General features: G+C 48.1%; 1 protein-coding gene across 6 annotated transcripts in view; it reads left to right on the top strand.

Annotated features, from left to right (window-relative positions):
• Window positions 1-24,946, top strand: part of SHROOM3 (shroom family member 3) — a 350,654-nt gene that overhangs the window by 212,239 nt on the left and 113,469 nt on the right. Inside the window, exon 1 of one of the 6 annotated variants that reach the window (XM_051819659.2) lies at window positions 14,287-14,437. The exons of the other annotated variants lie outside the window; for them this stretch is intronic. Coding sequence (XP_051675619.2) covers window positions 14,358-14,437 — 80 coding nt within the window. The 5' untranslated portion in view covers window positions 14,287-14,357. Of the gene's footprint in view, window positions 1-14,286; window positions 14,438-24,946 lie in introns of those variants that run through there. 6 annotated transcript variants of the gene reach the window in all.

Genomic DNA, 24,946 nt, shown 5'->3' with positions numbered 1-24,946 from the left:
TTCTCTAACACATTCAGGGAGAGTGTTTATTTGGGTCTAGTTCTGAGAAAAGCTCTGATTTTTGGTGTTAACCCCCAGCATGCTACTGTCTGTAACTCATTGACATGGACTTAAAATCCCGCTTGTTTCTGTTTTGCTAACCAAGTGCCTATTTATGGCGGGAGAGAAATGGACATTCTAAGAGAATGCTGCTGCTTCTTTGCCTTTTGGCCAAGATGACGTGTAGAAAGAGTTGTCTAGCCAGGGTTCTTCACACACAAGTAAAACGGCCGTAAAACCTTCACGTTTCCCCGAGAGAGAAGCCATTCGAGCCGGCTGCGCTTCCGTCCCTGTGTGTCGGGGCCACCTGTCCGCCCTTGCCGTCTTGTGCCTGCTGACGGAGGTTTTCTGCTAGACACAGTGCCTGCCCTTGGTCTTGTGGCTTTGACACTGAGGCCCTGATGTCTGCTAAAGACGACGGTACACCATCCCCGGGCCTGCTGAGCTGCCTGCCCGGCTCCCCTCACTTCATTCTTGGGAAGTTTCTGGGTTTCCTGGGAGATGAGGTGTGCGCAGCCTGAGTCATCCCTGGAGTCCTGTTTGTTATTCAGGCTTCCCGGGGTGGGTGAGGGGCAGGAGAATTCCCGGCAGGGCCATCACTACCACGCGTCAAAACTGGGGCCGTGCGCCTCTTTGTCACATCAATGTGCTTTCAGAATTGAGGTGTATTTCAGAAGCCAAATGGAAATTATAAAGAAACATTTGAAATGATTTAGTGGGTGTGTGAGCACTGGAACGGAGGCAGCCTAAGTGTGTCTGTTGTATAGTTCTTAGCTGCCCCAGATCCTTTTTGGATTTACTAATTTTGAACGCTGCAAAGATTGTTTAAATTAATGCCAGATGACATTTGGCATATTTGCAAAAAAGCTTTGATGTGAGCTGCCAGATTTTCATATTTTTCCTAGTTAAAAGGAATGAGCCTATGATTTATAATATTTGTCTTTGTCACCTATTGTTTTCTCATGAATCTCACTAGTTATATTGTTGTTGTTGTTGTTGGAAATGAAAAGATTTCTATATTAGCCTTGCTTGGTAATGAAGGTTCTCTTGAATTGTATAAGGAGATCAGAAATTGTATTTATTTATTTATTTATTTGACAGAGAAACGGAACAGGAGAGAAAGGTAAACAGAATTCCCTTCTTCTGGTTTGCTCCCCAGATGCTCACGGTGACAGTGACAAAGCTGAGTCAAAACCAGGAGCTGGGATGCAATAATCTAAGCCTCCCCCATGGGTGGCAGGGACCCAGTTGCTTGAGCCATCACTGCTGCCTTCCAGGGTCTGCATTAGCAGGAAGTCGGAGTTAGGACTACATATACTCTGTTATTGAACATGAGCGTTGTATCCACTAGACTGACTGCCGGCCCCTAGGAGAACAGAAATATGTTAACATCAGACTCTAAAATTATGTGGCACTTTGGGTGTGCCATTCTTATATTAGATGATTGGCCAGGTCATTGCCCAAGGGGCCACAGTAATTTCCCAACAGTGGCAGTATGGTTATGGTCTCAGCCTCATGGATTCCAAAGTCAACTTTAACAGCAGGTTCATCTTTCCCTCCAGCCTCCTAACTGACCATGGCCACTGCCTTTCCGTGCTTCACATCCCAGCCATCTGGAACCACTTTCAGTTCCTGTGCACACCACACTTTCTCACTGATTCTGTCTGGATGCGTGCTGTCTTACTAGAATGCCCACCTCCGCTCCCTAAAGGCAGATGAGCACTCTCATCACCTACCACTTGTTACCATACCACCACTGCATCCTACTGTCAGCTTCCCTCCCTCCCCTCTTAGACTATACACAACTCGTGAGCAAGGATGTTTCATTTCCCAGCATACCCGTGGAGCCTACCTATCCCCTGGCTTACCGTTAGTATGCAGTAAATTATCGTTGAAGGTTTAGTTGAGGCTAGTTGTCACTCAACTTGTTTTCCATGTAGAGAAATCTCCTGACCTTTGAGTCCATGGAGGCAGTGAACAGAGTGGAGGGGCAGAATGTACCCTGGGGTTTTTGGAAACTGCAAGAGCCAGCTCGTTGGGTTTGAGGGTAGGGATGTTATTATACGGATTCCAGATTGAAGCACATGGCAGTTATGATGGGGAAGTACACACAGGGTTTGTCAGCGGGCCAGGGGGAACCATGTAGCATTCAATGCCAGGAAATCAGCAGGAAGAAAACTCACTGCCTCCAGGTGGTCAAAATGATGGTGGGCTTTCTATATGCAGGCGCATACTGTGTTAAAATGATGCCTTTATCTTTAGTGATATTCAGAAAGGAGAGTCTATTTGCCTAAACATTCATTTAAAAAACAAAGATTTATTTATTTATTTGAAAGGCAGAGTTACAGAGAGGCAAAGGCAGAGAGAGAGGGAGAGAGATCTTCCATCTGCTGGTTCACTCCCCAAATGGCCGCAATGGCCAGAGCTGTGCCAATCCAAAGTCAGGAGCCAGAATCATCTTCTGGGTCTCCCATGCAGGTGCAGGGTCCCAAGGACTTGGGCCATCTTGTACTGCTTTGCCAGGCCATAGCAGAGAGCTGGATCAGAAGAGGAGCAGCCAGGACTCGAACCAGCGCCCATATGGTATGCCAGCACTGCAGGTGGCAGCTTTACCTGCTAAGCCACAGCACTGACTCCCTAAATATGTATTGTTGATATTCAAATGAGTTTCACAAATGCTGCTCACTGCTTATTTCCACACACAAACAAGCGAGTTAAATCTGTTCTTCCTTAAACTATTCTTTCTTAAATATATAAGCCCACTTTCTATCTCAAATACTGCTTACTTTTCATCCCCAAAGTGCACTCATCCAGTAATGATGTTTGCAGGTTAAGAATTATCAAGATGCAGAAGTCAAAATTTAGCATGGTCAGATTGAACCTGCTGCACTGCCAGCAGCCTGTTTCCGTCTCTTCACTCAGCAAGGCGGGTAGGTGAATCGTATTGGCCCTTTTCACAGAGGGAACCATTGAGGCCCAGAGAGAGGAAAAGCCTTGACCAAGACCGCTTAGTGAGTCAGCAGATCTGCAGTTTGTCACTTGCTCTGTCTGCCCCGAAATCACTGTTCTCCATGGTAGTGTACATGTCACTTCAGAATATGCCCCTTTTCAGTACCCTGATGACGTAGTGGCTGATGGACCAGCAACAGCACTGCCTCATTATTCTTGAGTTTATGACCAAGGATAGCATTTGCAGGACTTGAGGATTTTGATCCAGGATGTTTCAGATCTTCTCAGAGAGCCAAAATGATGAGGAATTGCCAACCCGTGAGGTTATGATTGTGGGGTTTCTACAGCCAGGTCACCGAGTGTGGGGCATGTTTGGCCATATTACACTATTTGCTACTGTTGGGACCTCAGCACTCTGGGGAATGCTAGCAGAGACTTCTCAGACTTTCTCCCAACTTCCAGACTAGTTCCAGCAGGCAAACCCAAGAGCTTCTAGAGAACAGCCTGCAGCGGGAGTTCTGAGGGTTCCTGTAAAGAGTCTAAAACCTAGGACCAGAGCCAGACCCCCTAGAACCATGTCCTCAGGGACTTGTGGCTGAATGAGTGCTAATGACTTAAGAAACTGAAGTTACAGGCCTTGTAGATGTGCCAGTGAGATAGCTTCTGGCTGGAGGGTCTCTCTCTGTTTGCCTTCTGTCCGTGGTGGTGGCCACGGTGACAGGGTTTCGGGAGAATTCCTGTTAAACTGAAAGTCAGTGCTGAGAAAATCAGCAGTCGCTTTGATTTACCCACAAAGCCTGTCATTAGGTTTTAGGGCTTGCACCTCCCTCTGTTCTGTGAAAATCTTACTGTTATTTTTCATTCACATGGGTTGTTCAGGAGATGGGACATTGACTCCAACTTGTAGAACTGTAAATATATTTTTTAAAGATTTTATTTATTTATTTGAGAGGCAGAGTTAGAGAAGGAGAAACAGAGAGAAAGGTCTTCCATCTGCTGGTTCACTCCCCAAATGGCCGCAACAGCCGGAACTGTGCCAATCTGAAGCCAGGAGCCAGGAGCTTCTTCAGGATCTCCCATGTTGGTGCAGGGGCCCAACATTTGAGTCATCTTCTACTGCTTTCCCAGGCCATAGCAGAGAGTTGCATCAGAAGTGGAACAGCCAGGACTCAAGGCAGCCCCCATACAGGATGCTGGCTCTACAGGCGGAGGCTTAGCTTACTATGCCACAGTGCCAGCCCAGAACTGAAAATATTAGAACCAATGATTTACTTTAATTTGACAACGACAACCTCTCCTTTGACGGGAATAACCTTCCAATGATTCCTCTTTCCTTTCTATTGGGTTACCACACAGGCTTTTTGAAAATAGTAACCTTGCTTTATGATAGCTGGGCAGACTAACAGATCTCAATGAGAAGGCATGTAAAATACGGGTATGATTTCTCCTAATGTAGAATTGGCTTCAAAAATTGTTTATAAAGTTAGAAATTAAAAAAAATCAAAGAGTTAATGTTTGATGCTAGGAAAATAATCCAGGAAGAGAATTCACATCCCATGTTAGAATTGTATGTTGTGATTGTGGGTCACTGGATTTTTTTCCTTTTTTCTGAAATCCATTTTTCTGTAGGGAAATAGCCTTAGAGTCAAAGAAAAGCATGGTTTATTATTATGGGCCACGTGATTCAAACTCATAATCTTGATACCAGGGTAGGATCTACCAAGAGGGAAGCTGCAGCCAATGACACGGGACTCCATTCATTCCTCTAGCCACGTGGACCCTGCTCTCTATTGTCTTTTTACAATGGTAGGACGGCACCAATCATAAGTAGCTGCACCAATTAGCTTAATTGTTTTGCAGGTGCTGGATTCAGCATGTTTTCACACCATGCACAGTTAGACTTTGCCTGTTAAGGCCCTGTCATTTTACAGAGAAAGAGACTAGGCTCAGAATTACACCAACTGGTTATAACAGAGCCTGCAGCAGGCCTGCCTGGAACTCTCCTTTCTACCATCAAGAGCACCTGCAGTTTCATCGGACAGAGCAGAAGTGGTAACAACAAAGACGTAAAGTCACAGAACACATCTGCCACCAGTTGTTTCCAAGCGAAAATCCGGGCCATGAAGCTCTCTTTGCGTTGACTTTGACACTTGCACCCCTTGTTGTAAAAAGCCATGGAGTGAAGTTGAGCAGACCTGCTGGCAAAGAATTGGAGAGGGCCTTCTCAGTCACTCAGGCCTGGTTTGAATAAATCAGGGAGTGACCATTGGTTGGACAGGAGGAAGCTGGGTCACAGAGGAATCATTTCTGTCATCCAATCAGTCATGGTACAATAATTCTTTTCCTTTAGACTAGGAAACTAGAGGAGGAAGGAGAGAAAGAGAAGTGGGGGAACTCTGCCATCAGCGTTTGGTTGTTCTTGATAATGAATTGGAGAAGCAGCCTGAAAGGGGCTAAAAAGCCTAGAATCGCACGTAATTTTTATGGACTAGGGATAGGACACAATCAGACATGGACTCCACTTCAATGTAATCACCCCTGGCTCCAGCTCTTTCTTAGCTATTGGTGAATTATTTGGATTGGCTATTGAATTCCAGTGGGCCATTATGTGTAATTTGCAAACTGCCATTACACTTAGAGATAATTAACTCATTCAGCAGACATTTCTGGACTACCCACTACATGCCAGGCATGGGAAAGGCCGGGGTAAACAAGGCAGGCAAGCGTTTGTTTTCATGGGGAATCCATTCTCACAGGAGACACACAGCAAGCAAATAAACGGACAACAAATGAGCAAATACATGAAGATGTTGATTTTGGCTAGTAGCAAGTGCTGTGAGGAAAACAGAACAGCGTTACGGGATAGTGGGGGTGAGCTACTGCCATAGGAGGGTCAGATAAGGAAAGGGGCTTCTGAACTGGAGCTTCAGTCGTCAGGAGGAGCAGCCACGTGGAGGAAGAGTGCATTCCTGGCAGAGGGTCTAGACATGGGCACAGTCTTAGGGGTTGCAGAATGTTCAAGGCAAGGAGGGGAGAGCATTAGGAAGCCATCAGACTAACCCAAGGAGATGCAGATGGCTGTGCTAAGGTGGGTGCAGTAGGGTGCCGAAGGGATGAGATTGGAGATAGTTAGATCAACTGACCTGCAGATGGGCTGAATAAAAGGACTCGGGATTCATCTGATGATTGATTGTAGCCTTTGCCTACATTCCTGCTGAACTCTGGTCTTTTTTTCTTTTTACTTGTTGTACTCTTTATTCAGTGGAACATTAAGCCTTTGACTATAATATAAAGTAAAAATACATTATCTCAGGCCGGCGCTGCGGCTCACTTGGCTAATCCTCCACCTGCAGCGCCAGCACCCCAGGTTCTAGTCCCGGTCAGGGTGCCGGATTCTGTCCCGGTTGCTCCTCTTCCAGGCCAGCTCTCTTCTGTGGCCCTGGAAGGCAGTGGAGGATGGCCCATGTGCTTGGGCCCTGCACCTGCATGGGAGACCAGGAGAAGCACCTGGCTCCTGGCTTCAGATCAGCACAGCGCGCCAGCCTTGGCAGCCATTTGGGGGGGGTGAACCAACAGAAAAAGGAAGACCTTTCTCTCTGTCTCTCTCTGTCTCACTAACTCTGCTTGTCAAAAAAAAAAAAAAAATTATCTCAAAAATCAAAGAGGGAGGAAGGGAAGTACCAGTATATACTTAGAATTGTAAGTATGAACCAGATTCAATCTGTTCTTTTTCTATTAACATAAACAATCTTTTGGAGAAGCATTCAGGGAAAGAATAATGAAGGAGACCCTAGGTTTGGGGTGATAACAGAACCGTGGATTAAGATGGGGAAAACTGCATAACAGCAAGTTCAGATGATAGAGATCCGGGAGGGTGTTGGGGCCCAGAAGAATCAAGAGTTCTGTGTGAGACATACTATGTTTACTGTGCCAGATATCTGAGGAGGTAGCTGTATCTAAGAGTTTGGACTCCAAGGGAGAGCTAGAGCTAGAGATGTAAAGTTGAGTCATCAACATTGTGGGGAGCAACTCGGACTAGACTAAGTTACTGGAATTAAGACTTATTCTATGCATCTGCTCTCCCACAATATGGCGCTGAGAAGGGGGAAACAGCTTCTACACAGCTGCCTCCAGTTCCACCAATAAACTGTAGGACCTGCTCCTGATTGGAGGAGAGCAGCGTACTCGGTGTGTGGGTAGCAGAGTTGGGATTGGTGGAAGAGGACTATAAAGGAGGAGAGAGACAACATGCACCAGGAACATCTAAGAGGAACATCTAAGGGGAACACCTGTGCAGCCCCCGAGAGAGCCGGCCGGCGGTGTGCCGCTCCCCCGTGGAAGTGGGGAATGTGGCAGGGGGAACCGCCCTTCCATGGAGGTGGAAGTGTTGGTAGCCAACCCGGGAAGAACCAGCAGCAAACCCGGGGAGGGCCGAGCAGACGAAAGAACAACGCAGGGTCATGTGTCGTTCCTCCGCGAAGAGGGGGAGCGACATAATGGTGCCGTGACTCGGATATGAAGCCTAGGCAGGGTTTAGTGTCGTTCCTCCATGAAGAGGGGGAGCGACAAACATATCAGTAATAAAGTCAAAAGACTGGAATCAGTCATTTGCAGAGACAGTGTGAAGAGGCAAGACCAAGGCCTGATCACCCTTGGAAAAGGTGGACCCAGCAGAGGCTACGCAGAAAAAACAGTGATGTGTGGAGAGTGTGGTCGTGGTAGTCAGGAGAAAGTGTTTCAGGAGAGAGGGGATGGCCAGCTGTGACAGATGTGCCCTTGGCGTCTTTGATAACAGCAGTAACTGGAGGGGAAGGACGCGGGCGAAAGCTGAGCTGCAGTGGGTTGAAAGACAACAGGAGATGACAAAACAGAGGCAATGGGGTCGTCACCTTCTGCACCCTCCTAGCTAAGCACATGTTCCTCAGGAAAGCCTACACACAGCATTGCCTGAAGGTCCCCAGAGTCTTCAGTTTCCAAATAGTGAATGCACATGCCCAGGAAATTTGATCTGCTCTGTCTCCTTCGGGGGGGGGGGGGACCCAGTTTCCATGGAACCCCGGATATTTATCCACAGTGCTCTAACCATTCTTAGCTGTGAGCTTCCTGAGTGTTTCCTGAAGCTTAGCCATCAAATAGAACAAAAGGCAATAATAATAAAAGCCCAGGATTCATAGAACGTTAGAGTACTGTTGAAAGGTGGATCCACTCGTGCAATTTGCATAGTTCCTATAAAGATAGGAGCTGTTATAATCTCTTCCAGAAAAGGTCACACCCCTGCCTTAGAATTCCAGGTGATCAACTTACTAAAATCATATGCTGCCTTTCAAATGGATAAACATAAATAAAGAAAATCTTTGCACATCCGTTTCTCTTCCCTTCTCCTTGAAACACAAATACCATGCTTAAATGGCAGTGTTCAGATTAGAACCCAGGTATTCTGGGAGCTCCAGGCCCCTGCCGCCCTTTAACTCCCAGCACTGAGAAGGAAAATTCCGGAAAGGAAAAGCAGATGACATTTGATCAATCCGGGGTTGGTACAGAATGGCCTAAAAGTTACAATGCATTGAGCTGAAAATGAAATTTTTATTCTGGAAACTCTGTCCTGGTGGTATTTTAAAAAATATCTGTTGGGACCGGTGCTGTGGTACAGTAGGTTAGTCCTCCACCTGTAGTGCCGGCATCCCATATGGGTTCTGGTTTTATCCCGGCTGCTCCTCTTCCAATCCAGCTCTCTGTTATGGCCTGGGAAAGCAGTAGAAGATGGCCCAAGTGCTTGGGTCCCTGCACCCACCTGGGAGACCTGGAAGAAGCTCCTGGCTTCAGACTGGTGCAGCTCCAGCCGTTGCGGCCATTTGAGGAGTGAACCAACAGAAGCAAGACCTTTCTCTTTGTTTCTCTCTCACTGTCTGTAACTCTACCTCTCAAATAAATAAATAAATAAATAAATGAATAATCTTAAAAAAATCTGTATGCCAGCAGAGCCTGCTTATAGGGTGGTGGTCCTGTGTGTTACTCAATATTCTCCTCTCCCTCTTTTGCTTTCTTCCTTTCGCTCTTTGGACAAGGAACGCCCATTTCTGTTCTGCTAATGAATCGCTCCTTAACAGCAAAATAAAAATGTCGTGTAAAAGTGTCACTTTCCTTTTGGAGAGCATTGTGGTGTTTTTGTACCCGACAGCTGGGAAAATAGCTGACTGATTGGCCGCCTTTATTCTCTGGAAGACTCCTCTTACTCTGCGTGTGATCAAAGTGAGAATAAGGGACACTTTCCAGGCCCATAGCAGGAGCTCTTGTCCTTGAAGCTGGACTGGCCTCACAGTCATTGGCTCTTGGGAAGTGCCCTAGACTGGAATTGTTTTTGTTGTTCTAATCTGCAAATGACAACACAGAACAGAGCCAAGGGCATGTGGCATGCTTCTCCGGGTGATGTGGCTTTAATTGGCACGTAGAGGGCATGCCTGTGGAATGAGTCCCTGGCGCGTGGGCCAATCAGATCACTTTCAACATTTCTCAATGTTTAGTTTCATCTTATAATTAAGTAACAACGATCATTTCCTGGGAGCTAATGACTGGCTAGAGGAGTTAGAAGCCTCATTAGGCTTATAATTTATCAAATTCTGTGCTCTTCATCTGCAGTATTGCAAAAAAGGGAAAGCACCCTCAAATTCCAAAATGATTGAAGACAATCTCCAAATATCTCTCACAAATGTGAGTGTCAGCTTGCTCTCCAAAGGCTGGTTTCATTCTTCAAGTTTAAAAAGTGAAGTGTTGTCAGGGAGGGCAATGTTTGCATGACTTTGCAAGAGAGATGTACTAAAGCAGAAAAAGCAGAATTGGTCGGTGCTGTTTTCTTTAACAATTGTGACAATCCCACGCCCTTTCCTGAGAGAGGTCATGAGTATCCGTCAGTTCCAGCAACAGCATTGCTGCAGTTATGCCACAAATATTTATTGAGCACTTACTATGTGCCAGGCATTATTCTAAAAGCTGAGGATACAGCATGGGTGGAGGAACAAAAACCCTGTCCTGATTGAGCTGAATTCCTAGTGTTGAGATTTCTGTCTTCAATGTTACACTGGAGGATTGCAGTTAGACGTATTCCCAGTGGGCGTGCTGAAGGTAGGAGAGGGTCCTCCGTGTCCCCCCGGGCCACCTCTGACTCTCCTGTCATCCCTGCAGCCCTTCCTTGCGGTGGCTTCTGCCCTGGAAGGCTCACTGTCTGGTCGACCGTATTTTGGGGCAGGGTCATCATCTTCACTTTAATCAGAGCAAGTACTCTCTTCTCCTAGAGAGGGAAAGCAGGGGGCTCCCTGATTGGCTCCTGACACGAGCTGGCCATAAAGCAAGCAGTGGTTTCCAGGCTCATGAGGAACACACTCATTTCTACAGCTGGAGGCAGAGTTAGCCAGACCACGCATCCGGGACCTGGAATTCGTGAGAGGGAGCTCTGAAAACCGTGACTTCCCAAACGCTCAACTCCTGCCCGTGCGCAGACCCCAGACCGCAGAGGAATGGAGCGCTGTCCTTCTCTGCGGCCTCAGCCGTGACCTTCTAGTCACTCCTGGGTATTCCTCAAAGACCTTTTCCCTGGGGCAGGGGTTTGGCCTCAGGTACCCCACCTTGGTGCGCCTGCATCCAACACCCAGCTTCCAGCTCCTGACCCAGCTTCCTGCTAATATAGACCCTGGGAGGGGTTCCTGCCACCCAAGTGGGAGGTTTCAAGGTGTTCTTCAGTGCTTTGTTTTGTGACATTTGGAAAAATGCCCAGCTGTTTACAAATGTTTTCACTGTCTTGATGACACAGACTAGGCCCATCCCTACCTGTTTACTAAATACTCTAACCATCAGGATCCCCAGGGGAAAGAAGTCAAGTCGGCCACAATTCAATTCATTCTGTGCAATCACTTTCTTTATTTTAAAGATTTATTTATTTACTTCAGAGGCTGAGTTACAGACAGAGAAAGAGAGGCAGGGAGAGAGAGAGGTCTTCCATCCGCTGGTTCACTCCCCAAATGGCTGTAGCAGCCGAAGCTGCGCCGACCCGAAGCCAGGAGCTGCTTCTAGGTCTCCCACATGGATGCAGGGGCCCAAGGACTTGGGCCATTTTCTACTGCTTTCCCTAGGCCATCAGCAGAGATCTGGGTTGGAAGTGGAGCAGCCGGGACTTGAACTGGCGCCCATATGGGATGCTGGTGCCGCAGGTGGATGCTTAACCTTATTGCCACAGCACAGGCCCTGTCCGCAAGTCATTTTCATGTGAATTCCATATAGCTGGGGGCTCAGAAGCAGCCTCTCAGGCCCTGAAATTATTACTCCCAGTAATTTAAAATCACTTTTCCTAATGTGACTAGCAGCCCCATTGGCCTGTGATTGCCCAAGAGTTAGAGTCTTTAAATTCTCTTCTGGCTTCTGGCTGGGAGAAAGGTTAAGTCACCAAAGACTTTCCAAAAAAAAAAAAAAAATTACAGGACTTCTCCGAATGGGCCCGAAAGAGTTTTTCTAGGTCTGTGAAAAGAACTGTAGTAGCAAAAATGAGAACATCAGAAGAATCATGTTTAGGGAAAAGGCAGGTCTCAGAAAAGGGAGATTTCTCTGAATAATGGGATTCCTTTTCTTGATTTTCCTATGTGAAGTTCATTGTTGCCCTCAGGACTTTCTGAGACGGATACGCTTAAGGTCTTCAGAGGTTGGCGGTAACCTCACAACCCCTGGCTCTCCTGGGCAAGGAGAGACGCCTCACACAGGATGAAGGTAGAAAATTCTACCCAGAATGACAGATCTGTGTGCTCTGAGGATGAGTCCAAGCGCTGGAAGTGGTGGGGATGCCTTCAGTTGCAACCTCTCAGTTGCGCGCACTGGGGGAACACCTCCATCACAAGGCGTAGGGACTATGAAGCAAAGCCTAGCACTCCAGCCTTGACCAGTCTAGGTGTGCGCCCTGAAAGGAGCCGGCGCAGTGCCTCTCCTAAAATGCCTTTCCCTCCCAGGTCACCAGGTCAGGTCTGGCAGGACACACCGTCTCCAGCTCTCTGCAGTGAGTGGCATCTGGATGGCTCAGGGGAAATGGGCAGCACCACCTGCTCTGTCCTGGGACTAGAGGCTGGGCGGAGTGACTGTGAGCAAGGTAACTAAAAGGTTGTTTTCTGTGCTAGTCAAAGAAAGCTTTGGCCAAGCCTAGCAGGTGAGTCAATAAACAGAGAATTCAGTTTCTGGTTTCTGTCCATCCCATTTTTTTTTTCCTTAATAGAGCACCAAGTGCATAGAAAATCCAGAAGAAGAGCCAGCACTGAGGCACAGTGGTTAAGCTGCCACCTGCAATGCCAGCATCTCGTATTAGAGCACTGGTTCAAGTCCTGATTGTTCCACTGCTGGTCCAACTCTCTGTTAATACACGTGGGAAAGCAGGAGGATGGCCCAAGTACTTGTGCGCCTGCCACCCATGTGGAAGACCTGGATGGAGTTCCAGGCTCCTGGCTTCAGCCTGGCCCAGCCCCAGCCATTGCAGCCATTTGGGAAGTGAACTGGCAGATGCAAGATCTCTCTCTCTTTCTCTCTGTTTCTCTCTCTCTCTCTTCTCTCTGTATGTGTGTGTGTCACTCTGCATTTCAAATAAATAAACCTTTTGAAAAAAATCCAGAAATGAATTATCTGTTATCATATGTTTATATCTACAAGAGCTCTTAAATGGTTGGTTGACTGTTAGTTATTTCTAATTCATCGGTTGCCTTTTTATTCTGATCGTAAGTGTTAAAAAAATTTTTTTTTAGTCAAAATCTTTCTTGGAATGGGCATTTAGCTTAGCAGTTAAGATGCCCATCTCCCAAGTCAGTGTGTATGGGTTCATTCCCCACTCCAGCTCTAATTCCAGCTTCCTGCTAATGGAGGCCCTGGGAGGCAGCAGTGACAGCTCAAATACCTGGGGTCCTGCCACCCACGTGAAAAAGCTGGATTGAGTTCTCAGCTCCCAGCTTTGGTGCAGACCCTGGCCCAGCCCCAACTGTTGCAAGCATTTGAGGAGTGAACCAGTGGATGGGAGTGTCCTCTCTGTATCTCGAACGAATAAATAAAAATCTTCTTTTAAAGAGTTCCAGTTAAATGTTACTTTTCTGGCATCCAAAATTCAAGTAAATTCAAAATCTTAAATAGTGTGATTCATCCCTTCTCATTTTCTCCCGAGTCTGCATCTAAAAAACTCTAAGTGGCTTCAAACCAAGGCAATGCAGCTATCATCAGGGAGCTCTTGGAGTAAGTTTAGGAGCAAGACAAATACAATTATGTAATCAGAAATAAAATGATACCTTCTTTTTTTAAAAAAATATGTATTTGAAAGGCAGAGTTAGAGAGAAGGAGAGATCTTCCATCTGCTGCTTCTGTCACTCTCCAGATGGTGAAAATGGCTAGGCTGGACCAGGTTGAAGCCAGGAGCCAGGAGCTTCCTCCAGGTCTCCCACGTGGGTGCAGGAATCCAAGCACTTGGGCCACCTTCTACTGCTTTCCCAGGCTCATTAGCGGGTAGTGTGATCGTGGCTGGGACTTGAACCAGTGCTCATATGGGATACTGGCCTCACAGGCGGCGTCCTGTGATGCCCCCCCCCCCAAGTGATACCTTTTAATCTGCACTGTCCCCTTCAGTCTCACTTTAGGGAACGCATCCCACATGGGTCACATGAAGAGAGACGGTTCAGTTTCTACCTCCGAAACCTCAAACGCTTTTGCTAACCCTCACTGTGGCCTAACCTCTTGGGGAGGCATCATGAATGCCGAAGCCCAGTCCAGGTTTCCTGTGGACACACTGCAGCAGGCCCTTGGGGGGAGGGGAGAGAGTCATCTTCCCCTGCAGACCCTTGGAAGGCAGATCCCTTGAAACAGCTCCGTCTCGGAGGGGTCGCACAACCTGCCTTAAGCGCTCACACCTTTGGCTGGCACCCAGCTCTGCTTACAGTGGGATGTCTACAATGACCCCAAAACAGAACAACCTGTAGCCAAGTGCCCGGGACCTGGTGAATCCGAGGACCACTCCCTGGGACCTCGTCTTGAGTGAAGAGCCCCTGGTAACACCAAGCCCACCCTGCAGTGAGCCGGCCTGCGGGGTGTTCGGGGGCCGGGGGGGGGGGGGGGTCTCCAGCTTGTTTTCCGTCTGCTGCTCAGTTCTCTGAGTCCCAGCCCTCTTGCCTCTCACAGCTGCAGCAGGGCCTATTACTGCAAATGGGTGGTGAGGCAAGGAGGCTGGGAGGTGCCCTGACCTGGCGGAGTTCTGTTGTTTGTGTAACCGGTGCCAGGCCTGAGTGCATGGTGAGTAAGAGCCTCTGCCTCTTCCCGCGGGGCTGCCTTCCTCCGTGCACCTCTCCTGTCGCCGGCCTCCTTCCGAGATGGTGGTGAGCAAGGGTGGCTGCCTGGCGCTGATGCTCCCCAGATTTGGGACACAAAACTCACGAAGGCATCGGAAGGTGTAAGTGAGGGCTGCCGGGGGCTGCGATTCCTGCTAGCCGGTGTTCCTGCAGAAGGGGGCCTGGGAGAAGCCGTGCTTGGGAAGACAGTCCTACAGCGTGCGCTCCCCGTACTTTCTCGGACTTTCTAGTACTTTCCTCACACTTTCTTGCTCCAGGGAAAGTGCTCGCGGGGTGCACAGAGTGAAATGGCTGTGGCTGGCGTGTATCTTACAGCCGCTTCTGGGCTGATGTTGGGTCCCATGAGCCTTTCACTCTAAAGAACATGATCTGTGCAGGCTTCTTTTTCAGAATTAGAAGTAGGGGCTGCTTGTCTGTTCTCGGCTTGAAAATCACAACGTAACCCGCGGCTGAATCAGCCCTTGATTTTGCTGGTTTCCACTTTTGAGAATAACGTGTGTGTTGGATGTTAGCTACTCTCTTTGTGATATCACTGACACTTTTGTCAGCTGCGAGATTATTACCAGCAGGTACAGGACTTTTCTTCTAGGGAGACCTGCAGTTTATTATGCTCAAGGTGTTTGTTTTATGTACCCCGTAGAGGAGAGAGATTATTCATGGGTGTCTCTCTGTGTGTATTTGGTAGCTGTCTAATTTGCAAAAGTTTCTTCGTCTTTAAGCACAAAGATCAATTTCTCATTTTGTAACGTGACTCTTTTCCAACTCCTGGCTTAATTGAATCCTGCTTTGAGTGACACTGTGGAAAAAAAAAATGCTCTCCTGCCTCCGCGGTGCAACTCCAAACCAGGTGTGCCTCTGGCTCACCTGCTGGCAGTGTCTGGGGAACATCCAGCTGCCCCCAGGTCTTCTTGTCTGTGCCAACTCCTTTCTAAATACAGAGGCAGAGCCCGAGAAGACTAGTCATGCTAATTATTCCGACCTCCTCCGTGGAAGGAATGTGCCAAAAGTACAGAAGCAGAAAAGCCAGAAGCAGCACGAGGCTTCATATCGAGGGCCCGTCACAGCAGGATTTCATAGCATACTGGTGCTTTGTTCTCTGGTCCATCGTCCCTTCCAGCTATGAGCTCACCAGCTCGTGTGGTGTGTCAAAGCCGGCTGGCATCATTGCTGATCTACAGATGGAGAATGGGAGACACAGCTGGGCAGGCCAAGTGACCCCAGAGCTGGGTGATCTGGCTGGAACTGCAGCCAGCTCTCCTGACTTCTCTCCAGCCCTTTGCTGCCTGAGAAAATACAGCGTACAAGGGGAGAGCTGGAGGCGAAGTCAGAGGGGTTCGTCAGGGTCGCCTGGCATCCGTCAGCCTGTGCTGAGATTACCATTCAGAGGCCAAGAGAAGCCAGATGGCTGGGCAAACCAAGGGGGCTGCCTCATGCATCCATGGACAGCAGGAGAGGCTAAAAATGAGGAAATCGGGGATATAAATCCAGAAATGGAGGGAATATGCTGGAACATTCTTTTTTATGCAGGCGATGGTACCACTTTGAACAGGGACTGAAATCTGCCAGGTAATAGATTAAACCAGTTCTACAAAAGACAGCATGTTCTCCAGTAGGACCCGGTAATCAGAGGAGGGCTAAGTCGTAAATTTAAATCATTGACAGAATACACAGTGCCTCCCAGGAGCCAGATCCTGTGTGTCCTCATTGCCTATCACATGGCAGATGGATAGGATGGATGGATTGATAGGTGGAGGAGCTCATGTTGTCCATAAGGTTTTATTTTAAAAACCGGCCAGCGCCGCAGCTCACTAGGCTAATCCTCTGCCTTACGGGCGCCGGCACACCAGGTTCTAGTCCCGGTCGGGGCACCGGATTCTGTCCCAGTTGCCCCTCTTCCAGGCCAGCTCTCTGCTGTGGCCAGGGAGTGCAGTGGAAGATGGCCCAAGTGCTTGGGCCCTGCACCTGCATGGGAGACCAGGAGAAGCACCTGGCTCCTGCCTTCGGATCAGCGCAGTGCACCGGCCACAGCGCACCAGCCACAGCGGCCATTGGAGGGTGAACCAATGGTAAAGGAAGACCTTTCTCTCTGTCTCTCTTTCTCACTGTCCACTCTGCCTGTCAAAAATTAAAAAAAAAATTAAAAAAAAATTTTTATTTTACAAAACACCCCCCCACCACCACCCCATTTTCTCCCTGCTCGTCCTCCCCGGGACAGCCCATTGAGTCTGAGACACCTGTGTCACTCCTCGCCGAACCACCCACTCACAGGAAGGAGAATTTCCTTCATGAAGGCAAGTAAACACTGGCCTGTGTGCCCACAGGGAGGAAACCTTTCTGTACATTTGCCCAGATTGGATCAGGGAAGACCAAGGCAGGAAGGAGGACACACCTCAAACCACTCATGGGAGTAACATTTGCCTGTCACGGGCTTCGCCCAAGCAAGCCAGCACACAGGTGGCTGGACAGTCAGAAAATTTGCCTCCATGGGTCCTCAGAGCCCCATCCTTTGTTCATCCGTTCTTGAGGCTGCCTCCTAAGATGCCAGCTTCGTTTCAGACGTCAGCAGCCAGGATATGGAAAAGGCACACCACACACCATTATTTATTGAATGCCCTCAATGCATTGGCCTCAGACCAAATGCAGAATTAGATTACTGTACCTGACCAGTTGGATCACATTTTAAACAAATAAATAGGCAGATAGAGGTGAACTAAGCAGAAAGGAAGGTGGAAATATACTCCAGGGAGAGGCCAGTGCTGGGGAGGGGAAACCGGTCAGAGCCTGCCATTTTGAGGGCTTAAGTAGGGCAGGATCTTAAAATAATTCAAGTCTGGCTCCGTGTTTTTGATCAGCCAGAACTTCAAGGGCAACTTTGGGAGCGGGAAAGACGAGATACGCATTCCGTGCCCTTGATGTTCTTCCTTTGTGGTGATTTCCATCTCTGGGCCACCACACGCCGGGCACGCGCCTCTGAGAAGCACAAGGTCAGTGGTGACCAACAGTGGTTTGCTTTCCAGCGCTTCTGAGGGATCATGGGCCCAGTGACGGCAAGGACGTCCCCTCCTTCATCTCAGAATTCTCAAAGTCTGATGCATAAATGGCTGTTGAATTTACAAATGACATCCACCAACTCCCTGAGCTAAGTAACAGGGTCAGGATGACTATAATTGAGTTCAAAGTGAGAGCTGGGGTCAGGATGTGAGAAGTGCTAGGAGTTCCTAATAGAGGTAACGGCGGATCTGAATGGTCAGACGACTTTTTTTTTTTTTTTTTTTTTTTTTTTTGAAAGGCAGAGTTAGAGGAAGAGACAGACAGACACACAGATCTTCTACCTGCTGGTCAGTCCACTTTCCAAATAGCCACAACAGCCAGGGCTGGGCCAGGCCAAAGCCAGGAGCCTGGAACTCCATCCAGGTCTCCCACGTGGGTGCCAGGGCCCAAGCACTTGGGCCATCTTCTACTGCTTCCCCAGGCGTATTAACAGAGAGCTGGATCAAAAACGGAGCAGCCGAGACTCGAACTTGCCCTCTTATTGGGATGGTGGTGTGGCAGACGGTGGCTTCACCTGCTGCGAAACAGTGCCAGCCCCTGACAGCTTTCTTAAACCCAGTACTGCTTCTCTGGGATCTTGAGCTCGTAGGACTGAGACTGGGAGGCTACCAGAGGCAGGAGGCGCAGGACTGGTTCTTGGGGAGCAGTCAGAAGACCAGAGTGGCCGAAGGAGGGGGCTCATAACTGACATCCTGGGTCCCCTATAAGAAAGGAAGGATGAGGCCAAGGCACGAAGGGACAAAGATGCTTGAAATGTACACTTGGGGCAATGAGAAGCCGTTTCAGCCGTGCTGTAAAGAGATAAAAGGAGAGCTCAGAAGAGCTGAATGGAGCAGTGCCAGGCAGAATAGGTTGGGGTGTGAGGTGCCAGAGGCAAGGAGCTGCAAAGGACTGTCCGGTAAGGACTCGGGAACCATGGGGTCACCTCCGATCCAGGCGGGAGGCGGCAGGAATGGGCTGCGAGATTCTGGAGTATTCTGCGGAGAGAGACTGGAGACAAATATGTCATTTGTAGCCAGTTTTCTCTCTAAGTGAGGGTGAAAATAATCACAGCTCAACTCTCTACCAGCTGTCCACGACGTGTGCCATTCACTGTTCTAAGCATTTTACATTTCTTATCTCCATTCATCTGCAAAGCAGCCCTTTGAAGAGCTGTTATTAGCCCCATTTGACAGATAAATCAACTGAGGCCCAGAGAGATTAAGTAACTTGCCCAAGGTGATGCAGTTAGCACGACAGAGAGCCAGGATCCAAACCAGGCTGTAAGGCCCACAGGTCCAAGGCTTACCCACAAATAGCCACTTCCGCAGATGCCTGGGAGGATTTATGGTGTGATGAAAGAGAGCCTAAAAAGAGATGAGTGCTATCACTTTGAAAAGTGGCCCGAGAAACATTTCCTGCAACAGCTTATCATCCTCATTAATTACCTGTTGCAGCTGGAGGGGATCCGGACACGGTCACGTTTATCATCTGGAATAAGATAATAGACTTTCTTCTTTTGCTTTTTTAAGGATTCATCTTCCTAATTTAAAATCGATGTTCATTATACAAATTTAAATCTTACCAGAGTAAGAGTTACCGGGTGTCAGTGTCTCCAGTAATTCTAAACACCCCCAGATTATTACCCAGTGCTGGGCGGTCATTCCTGCTGCTTTTATGAGTGGATGTTGTATTATCATTGTTTACATTAACAGCAATTCTCGTTCCCGAAGAGGATCGTATCGTTGTGCAGTGTGCTTTGTCATTAAATAGCTAGAGCATCCTTCCACGTGAGGAACTGCGGTTGCATTTTCTTTCCTTTAAAAGCTGTAGAGGCTCGCTTTCCCCCGCAGGGTCACCCGTGTAGATTCAGGTTCCTTTCCAATCAGCAGGGCAGCTGCTGAGGTAGGGCTGAGGTAACCTGGATTCCGCCCTCAAAGCCACGTCTGTTCCTTTTGTGTCTTGGCTAGGACTCAAGGAGAAGAAGGCTCAGCTGGGGCTCAGTCTTCTGTTTCTGTGAAAATAGGAGACGCTCCCCTTTGTCTAACTTGTTCTGAGCTCGCAATTATTTCCAGTGCCGTTTGCAGATGAGCAAACTGAGGTCTGGAGACTTGGATGGCGTGCTTCCTCAGGATGATACAGTTAGAGATGAGTGTCGCTCCCCGTCTTCGTGGAGGAACGACACAGGACCCTGCGCTGTTCTTTTGTCTGCTCAGCCCTCCCCGGGTTTGCTGCTGGTTCTTCCCGGGTTGGCTACCGTCCCTCCACCTCCGTGGAGGGGCGGGCCCCCTGCCACTTTCCCCACTTCCGCGGGGGAGCGGCACACCGCCGGCCGGCTCTCTCGGGGGCTGCTCAGGTGTTCCTTCAGATAGATGTTCCTGGTGCATGTTGTCTCTCTCCTCCTTTATAGTCCTCTTCCACCAATCCCAACTCTGCTACCCACACGCCGAGTACGCTGCTCTCCTCCAATCAGGAGCAGGTCCTGCTGTTTATTGGTTGAACTGGAGGCAGCTGTGTAGAAGCTGTTTCCTCCTCTCCCAGCACCATATTGTGGGAGAGCAGATGCATAGAATAAGTCTTAATTCCAGTAACAGTCTAGTCCGAGTTGCTCCCCACAGATGAGAAAGTCAGACCCTGAACGCTGGCCTTTTGCCCCCAAAGCCTGTGTGTGCACCACCACCACGCTGTCTCCTTGTCTCTTTCACAAGTTGTCTACCTGATCAATACAGAGTGGGTTCCATAGCCTCATGTGGAAGTCAGCTATAGACAAAAAATCACTGATGATCGGTCTCTCTCTCTCTCTTTCTCTTTCCCTATCCCCTCCCTCCCTCCTTAAGATTTATTTATTATTTGAAAGGCACAGTTACAGAGAGAGGTAGATAGAGAGGGAGAAAGAGATCTTCCAACTCCTGGTTCACTCCCCAAATGGCCACAATGACCTGGACTGGGCCAGGCTGAAACAAGGAGCCAGGAGCTTCTTCCAGGTTTCCCATGCAGGTGCAGGGGCCCAAGCACTTGGGCCATCTTCTGCTTTCCCAGGCCATAGCAGAGAGCTGGATCAGAAGAGGAGCAGCCGGGCCTGGAACTGGTACCCATATGAGATGTTGGCACTGCTGGCAGCACCTTTACCCTCTACGACACAGCACCGGCCCCCAATCTAGACCTTCTCTTAACATGCACTTCACCAGTGCTGGCAGTGAGGGGGAGTGGCTGTCTGAAGGGGAACCTCACTTTGTGCCGCTGCTTTCCCCTGCTCACTAGATCACCTGGAGTTAGACCCACTTCCCCTCTGCACCCCCAGAGGATGCCTCCGTGCACCCAAATCCTATCTATACCTCTACTGCCAATGGGGCCCATGAGTGGGGAGATCTGGAAGATTCCTTGGGTGAAGGAATCCCAAAAGGGCATCCCAAAAGGACAACAGGGTGACCACAGAAAGCCTGTCTCTCTCCACATGTCCAGACATTTCTGAAGAGCCTATTTATCCAGATGAGTAGACTGTCAATCCTGGAAGAGCATCCTTAAAAGGACTTTGGTGTTTTGTCAGAGTGAGACCGTGTTAACATATGGCTTCTTTTAATGAATAAATACTCTCTCCTGAGCTCTGGGCTAGGAAAGCCTCGAAAAAGACTTTATAACATAAGGCTCACAATCCTTGATCCCTAAAACCAGTAATATTTGATTTACTTGGTTATATAGTTTTTAGGGCATCTAGTTATTTCTCCCTAAACAAAGAATACTTTTTCTGTACTCTCAACATTTCTGATACCAAATGTGCGGATCTCATCCAAACCAATCAACTCTCCAGCTCTCGGAATACTATCCTAGTATCCTACAGTTCAGTTCAATTCAATACTGATGCTATATAACAGGAGTTAACTGATCCCACAAGCTAAGGGTTCAGTCCCGCCAGACTGCCCTTGCTTCAGATGCCAGCTGCAGGTGGGGGACCGTAGACCTTCTGACTGATTGGCTGCACATCAGGGTTTTGCATGACCAATCATGTGCTGGAGAGCTCAGCCCTCAGGGAAACACTCTACTTAGGTGTGTTGGTTTGTTATAAGGATATGACTCAGGAACAGCCAAACTGAAGCAATGCATAGGAGAGGGTACTAGCAGGGGTCAGGGCAGAGCTTATGTGCCCTCGCTAGGCTGTCTTCTCTCACAACCAGAGGTGGTGTCCAACCAACCCAGAGGTTCCCCTAACCTTATCATTCCATGGTTTCCTGGAGGAGCACAGTCAACTAAGTCGTGGTGTCTTAGTGATTGAACTCAATCTCCAGTCTCTCTCCTCTCCCCAGAGGTCTGGGCCCTTGGCCTTCAGTCTCAACCCTGTAATCACATGATTGGCATTTCTAGCAGCCAGTCCCCATCCTCCAAGAGTCATCTTATTAGCATAAGCTCAGGAATGGCTGAAAGCTTCTTATAAAGAAAGAGTCTCCTGTCTCCCCCATCACTCAGGAAAATCCACGAGTCTTAGGATCTCTGTGCCAGGAACGTGGGGGTGAAGACCACACATGTATTTGCTATTTGTATCACAGGATCACACTCCTGAAGGTAGTCATTGTCCTAGGACTTCAGGGCCACAAGGGAACTGAAACTTGAGGAAGCTGAGTTTCTCGTGTCAGGTGCATGTTGTAAGAGTCCCCCAGCGTGGCCAGCTGGCAGAGGAAAAATGAAGTGTCGAGGAGAGTGAACTCCCTGAGAGCAAAAGCAGGCGATCTCATTGTTATAACATTTTGATCGACAACAAGGTTCTTCTTTAACTCTGTCACCTGCTGTCCCAAAGCTTCCGTCCTTTCCTCCTTTGGAGGCTAAACAGAAAACCTTGATCAGTTTTTCCGCTTGAAGACCTTCAGCCTTTTGAGGTCAGCCATCATTTGTCCACCAAACCTTCCGGACTCTGGGTTAAGGTCTGGGTCCCTTTACCTGTTGTCTCTGTGCCAGGCCTAGTGCCCCGGGCTCCTACAGTCTGTTTCTGAATCGTCCATGTTGCTGTCAGACTGGCATCTAACACAGAGCACAGAGGCTCAGAGAAGACTGGGTAGAGACAACCACTTACCTTGTTCTTCACGGTCCGCTATTAGACACCCCAAACCGAGGGTTTCACCAACTTCCAAAGAAGGGGAAACCAAGGAAGTTTATTCTGGAAACTTTACAGCAATATCAACTGATCAACTTGTTCTTCAAACAATGATGCAAGAAAAGTAAAATGGTGAGCCTAGCCTTTTCATTTGGTGCCTTAAGCATCTTCCTTATTTGCCTTTTTTGGGAATATTTTTGCATGGTCCCATCTCTAAGAGAGGAATTGTGTGAAAATAACAGTGTTTAACATTTCATAAGGGGCTGGTGCTGTGGCATGGCTGGTAAAGCCGCCACCTGCGGTGTCAGCAACCCATGTGGGCACTAGTTCGAGTCCTGGCTGCTCCACTCCCTATCTAACTCTCTGCTATGGCCTAGGAAGGTGGTAGAGGATGGCCCAAGTCCTTGGGCCCCTGCACCCGCATCAGGGACCTGGAGGAAGCTCCTGACTCCTGGCTTTTGATTGGCGCAGCTCTGGCCATTGCGGCCATCTAGGGAGTGAAGTAGCAGGTGGAAGACCTCCCTCTCTCTCTCTCCCTCTCTCTCTCCCTTCCTCCCTCCCTCCTTCCCTCCCTCCCTCCCTCCCTCTCTCTCTCTCTCTCTCTGCCTCTGCTTCTCTGTAACTCTGCCTTTTAAATAAGTAAATAAATCTTTAAAAAATTTATAAGTATCTGACTAATGGTCCTTGAGATATCAAGTGCCAGAACATCTTAAAAGCAAGAGAGATGAAATATCGTGGCGTATCTCTTTAAGCCAGGGGCTCTTTGAAATGAAGGCCATGCCTTTACTGACAAGGGCCTTTCAGGCCTCTTGGATGGAATCACATTCCATGACCTTGTCTAGGTGGCCTTGGACAGCCTCACTACTTCTGTTGTTGTTTGCCATAGGATTTATGCATCCCCAACCAGAACCAGATTACTCAAAGAAAGTGAACTAATCGAGTAGGTTTGCCCCAGGAAAGCTTTCGTCGGTTAGGAACTGTGCCCATGTCTGTGGCATAACTGTATCCTTAGAAATTGCTTCTCTGGGAAATCGCTGCTGGAATATCAAAGCAACCTGTGGCAGAAGATACGTGATTCTGGAACGGTGCATCAGGTGGCCTGTGTCATTCTCTGAGAAGCATACTACTAGGGGGTCTGTACAGGAAAGCATCACAGAGAATTCTTACGTATCAGGAAACCACTGTCAAAATTAACCATGCCTCTCAGCCATTGGTGAAATAAAAAAGGAGGACAAACTGTTTAAGACAAATGGGTTTTACATAAAGGCCAACTAATTATAGCAGGGAATGTGTTGGATAAGAGTGGGTATTTATAATTATATAGTAATTATGTCAGGAAAGTAATCATATGCCACCAACTCGCTACTTAAACATTTTGCTGTAGGAGGATCCGCCCCCAGCAGTCGTCTGCTTCTGATCTCAGAAACCCACGTTGGCTTTGTGAAATGTGTGATATGATTTCTCCTGAGTAGGGTGACCTCCTCCCGGCCAATTAGAAGATGCTGCTTTGAGGATATTGGAAGCCGTGTTCAAAGGGATAAAAGGAAATTGAAACTTCTATTAAAAGGAACTAATGATGCCTGGAGCAGTTGGGATTAAAAAAAAGAAGAAGAAGAACAAAGTCAATTTCAAAAAGATCTCCCAAATCAAAGAGTGCTTTTCTCATCAAATACCAGGAGAAAGGAAAATGATTTTTAATGAATAATGGGGCTGGGCAGTCGGCCTTCTGCCTGGATCCTGGGGCTTCAATCAAAACCAGTGAGAAATTTTGAGCAAAATCCTTTGAACTTTTTGGAAGAAATGTGCTACGTAAATTAGTGATAGTGTCACAAAGGATAAATGCCTTTTTCTCCCAAATTAGATAAAGAGATTGCAGAAAAGCATTGAAATGGTAGCAATTTTAAAAAACTGTGTGTGTATGTATATATATATGATATGTATGGTGTGTGTATGCATATATATGGTATATATATGGTATGTGTATAGATATAGACATAGATATATAGATATAGATAGTATGGGGAGGTCTGTGTGTCTTGAATTCCCTGAATGACACAAACATAATTCATGGGTTAAAATCTAGCATTTTGATGACCTCTGATGCACACTGCAACAACAGTTAGGTGATCCCTGGAGCTGTGGTTTTTACGGTAGGTTTGCTGGGCTGTGTGGTCCTTGATGCAGTTCACTGTAAGCAGCTATATCAGTCAGCTTGGGCAGCCACAGCAGAGTACCCCAGACCATGTGGCTCAAACCGTACAAGCAGTAGGAATTACTTTTGCCGTAGTTCTGGAGGCCGTGAAGCCCGAGATGAAGGTCCCCACAGAATCCCCTTTCAGCTGAGGACTCTCCCGGGCTTGCAGACGGCTGCCTTCTCGCTGTGTGCTTGCAGGGCTCCTCCTAAGAGCTGGAAGCAGATCTCCTGTGTCTCTTCTTTTAAGGACACTAATCCTTTCTAACTAGAGCCCCACCTTTATGACCTCATTTAACCTTAACC

Source organism: Oryctolagus cuniculus, chromosome 8, assembly GCF_964237555.1.
Source record: "Oryctolagus cuniculus chromosome 8, mOryCun1.1, whole genome shotgun sequence".
NCBI lineage: Eukaryota > Metazoa > Chordata > Mammalia > Lagomorpha > Leporidae > Oryctolagus > Oryctolagus cuniculus.
This window is presented reverse-complemented; position numbering and strand designations above follow the sequence as displayed.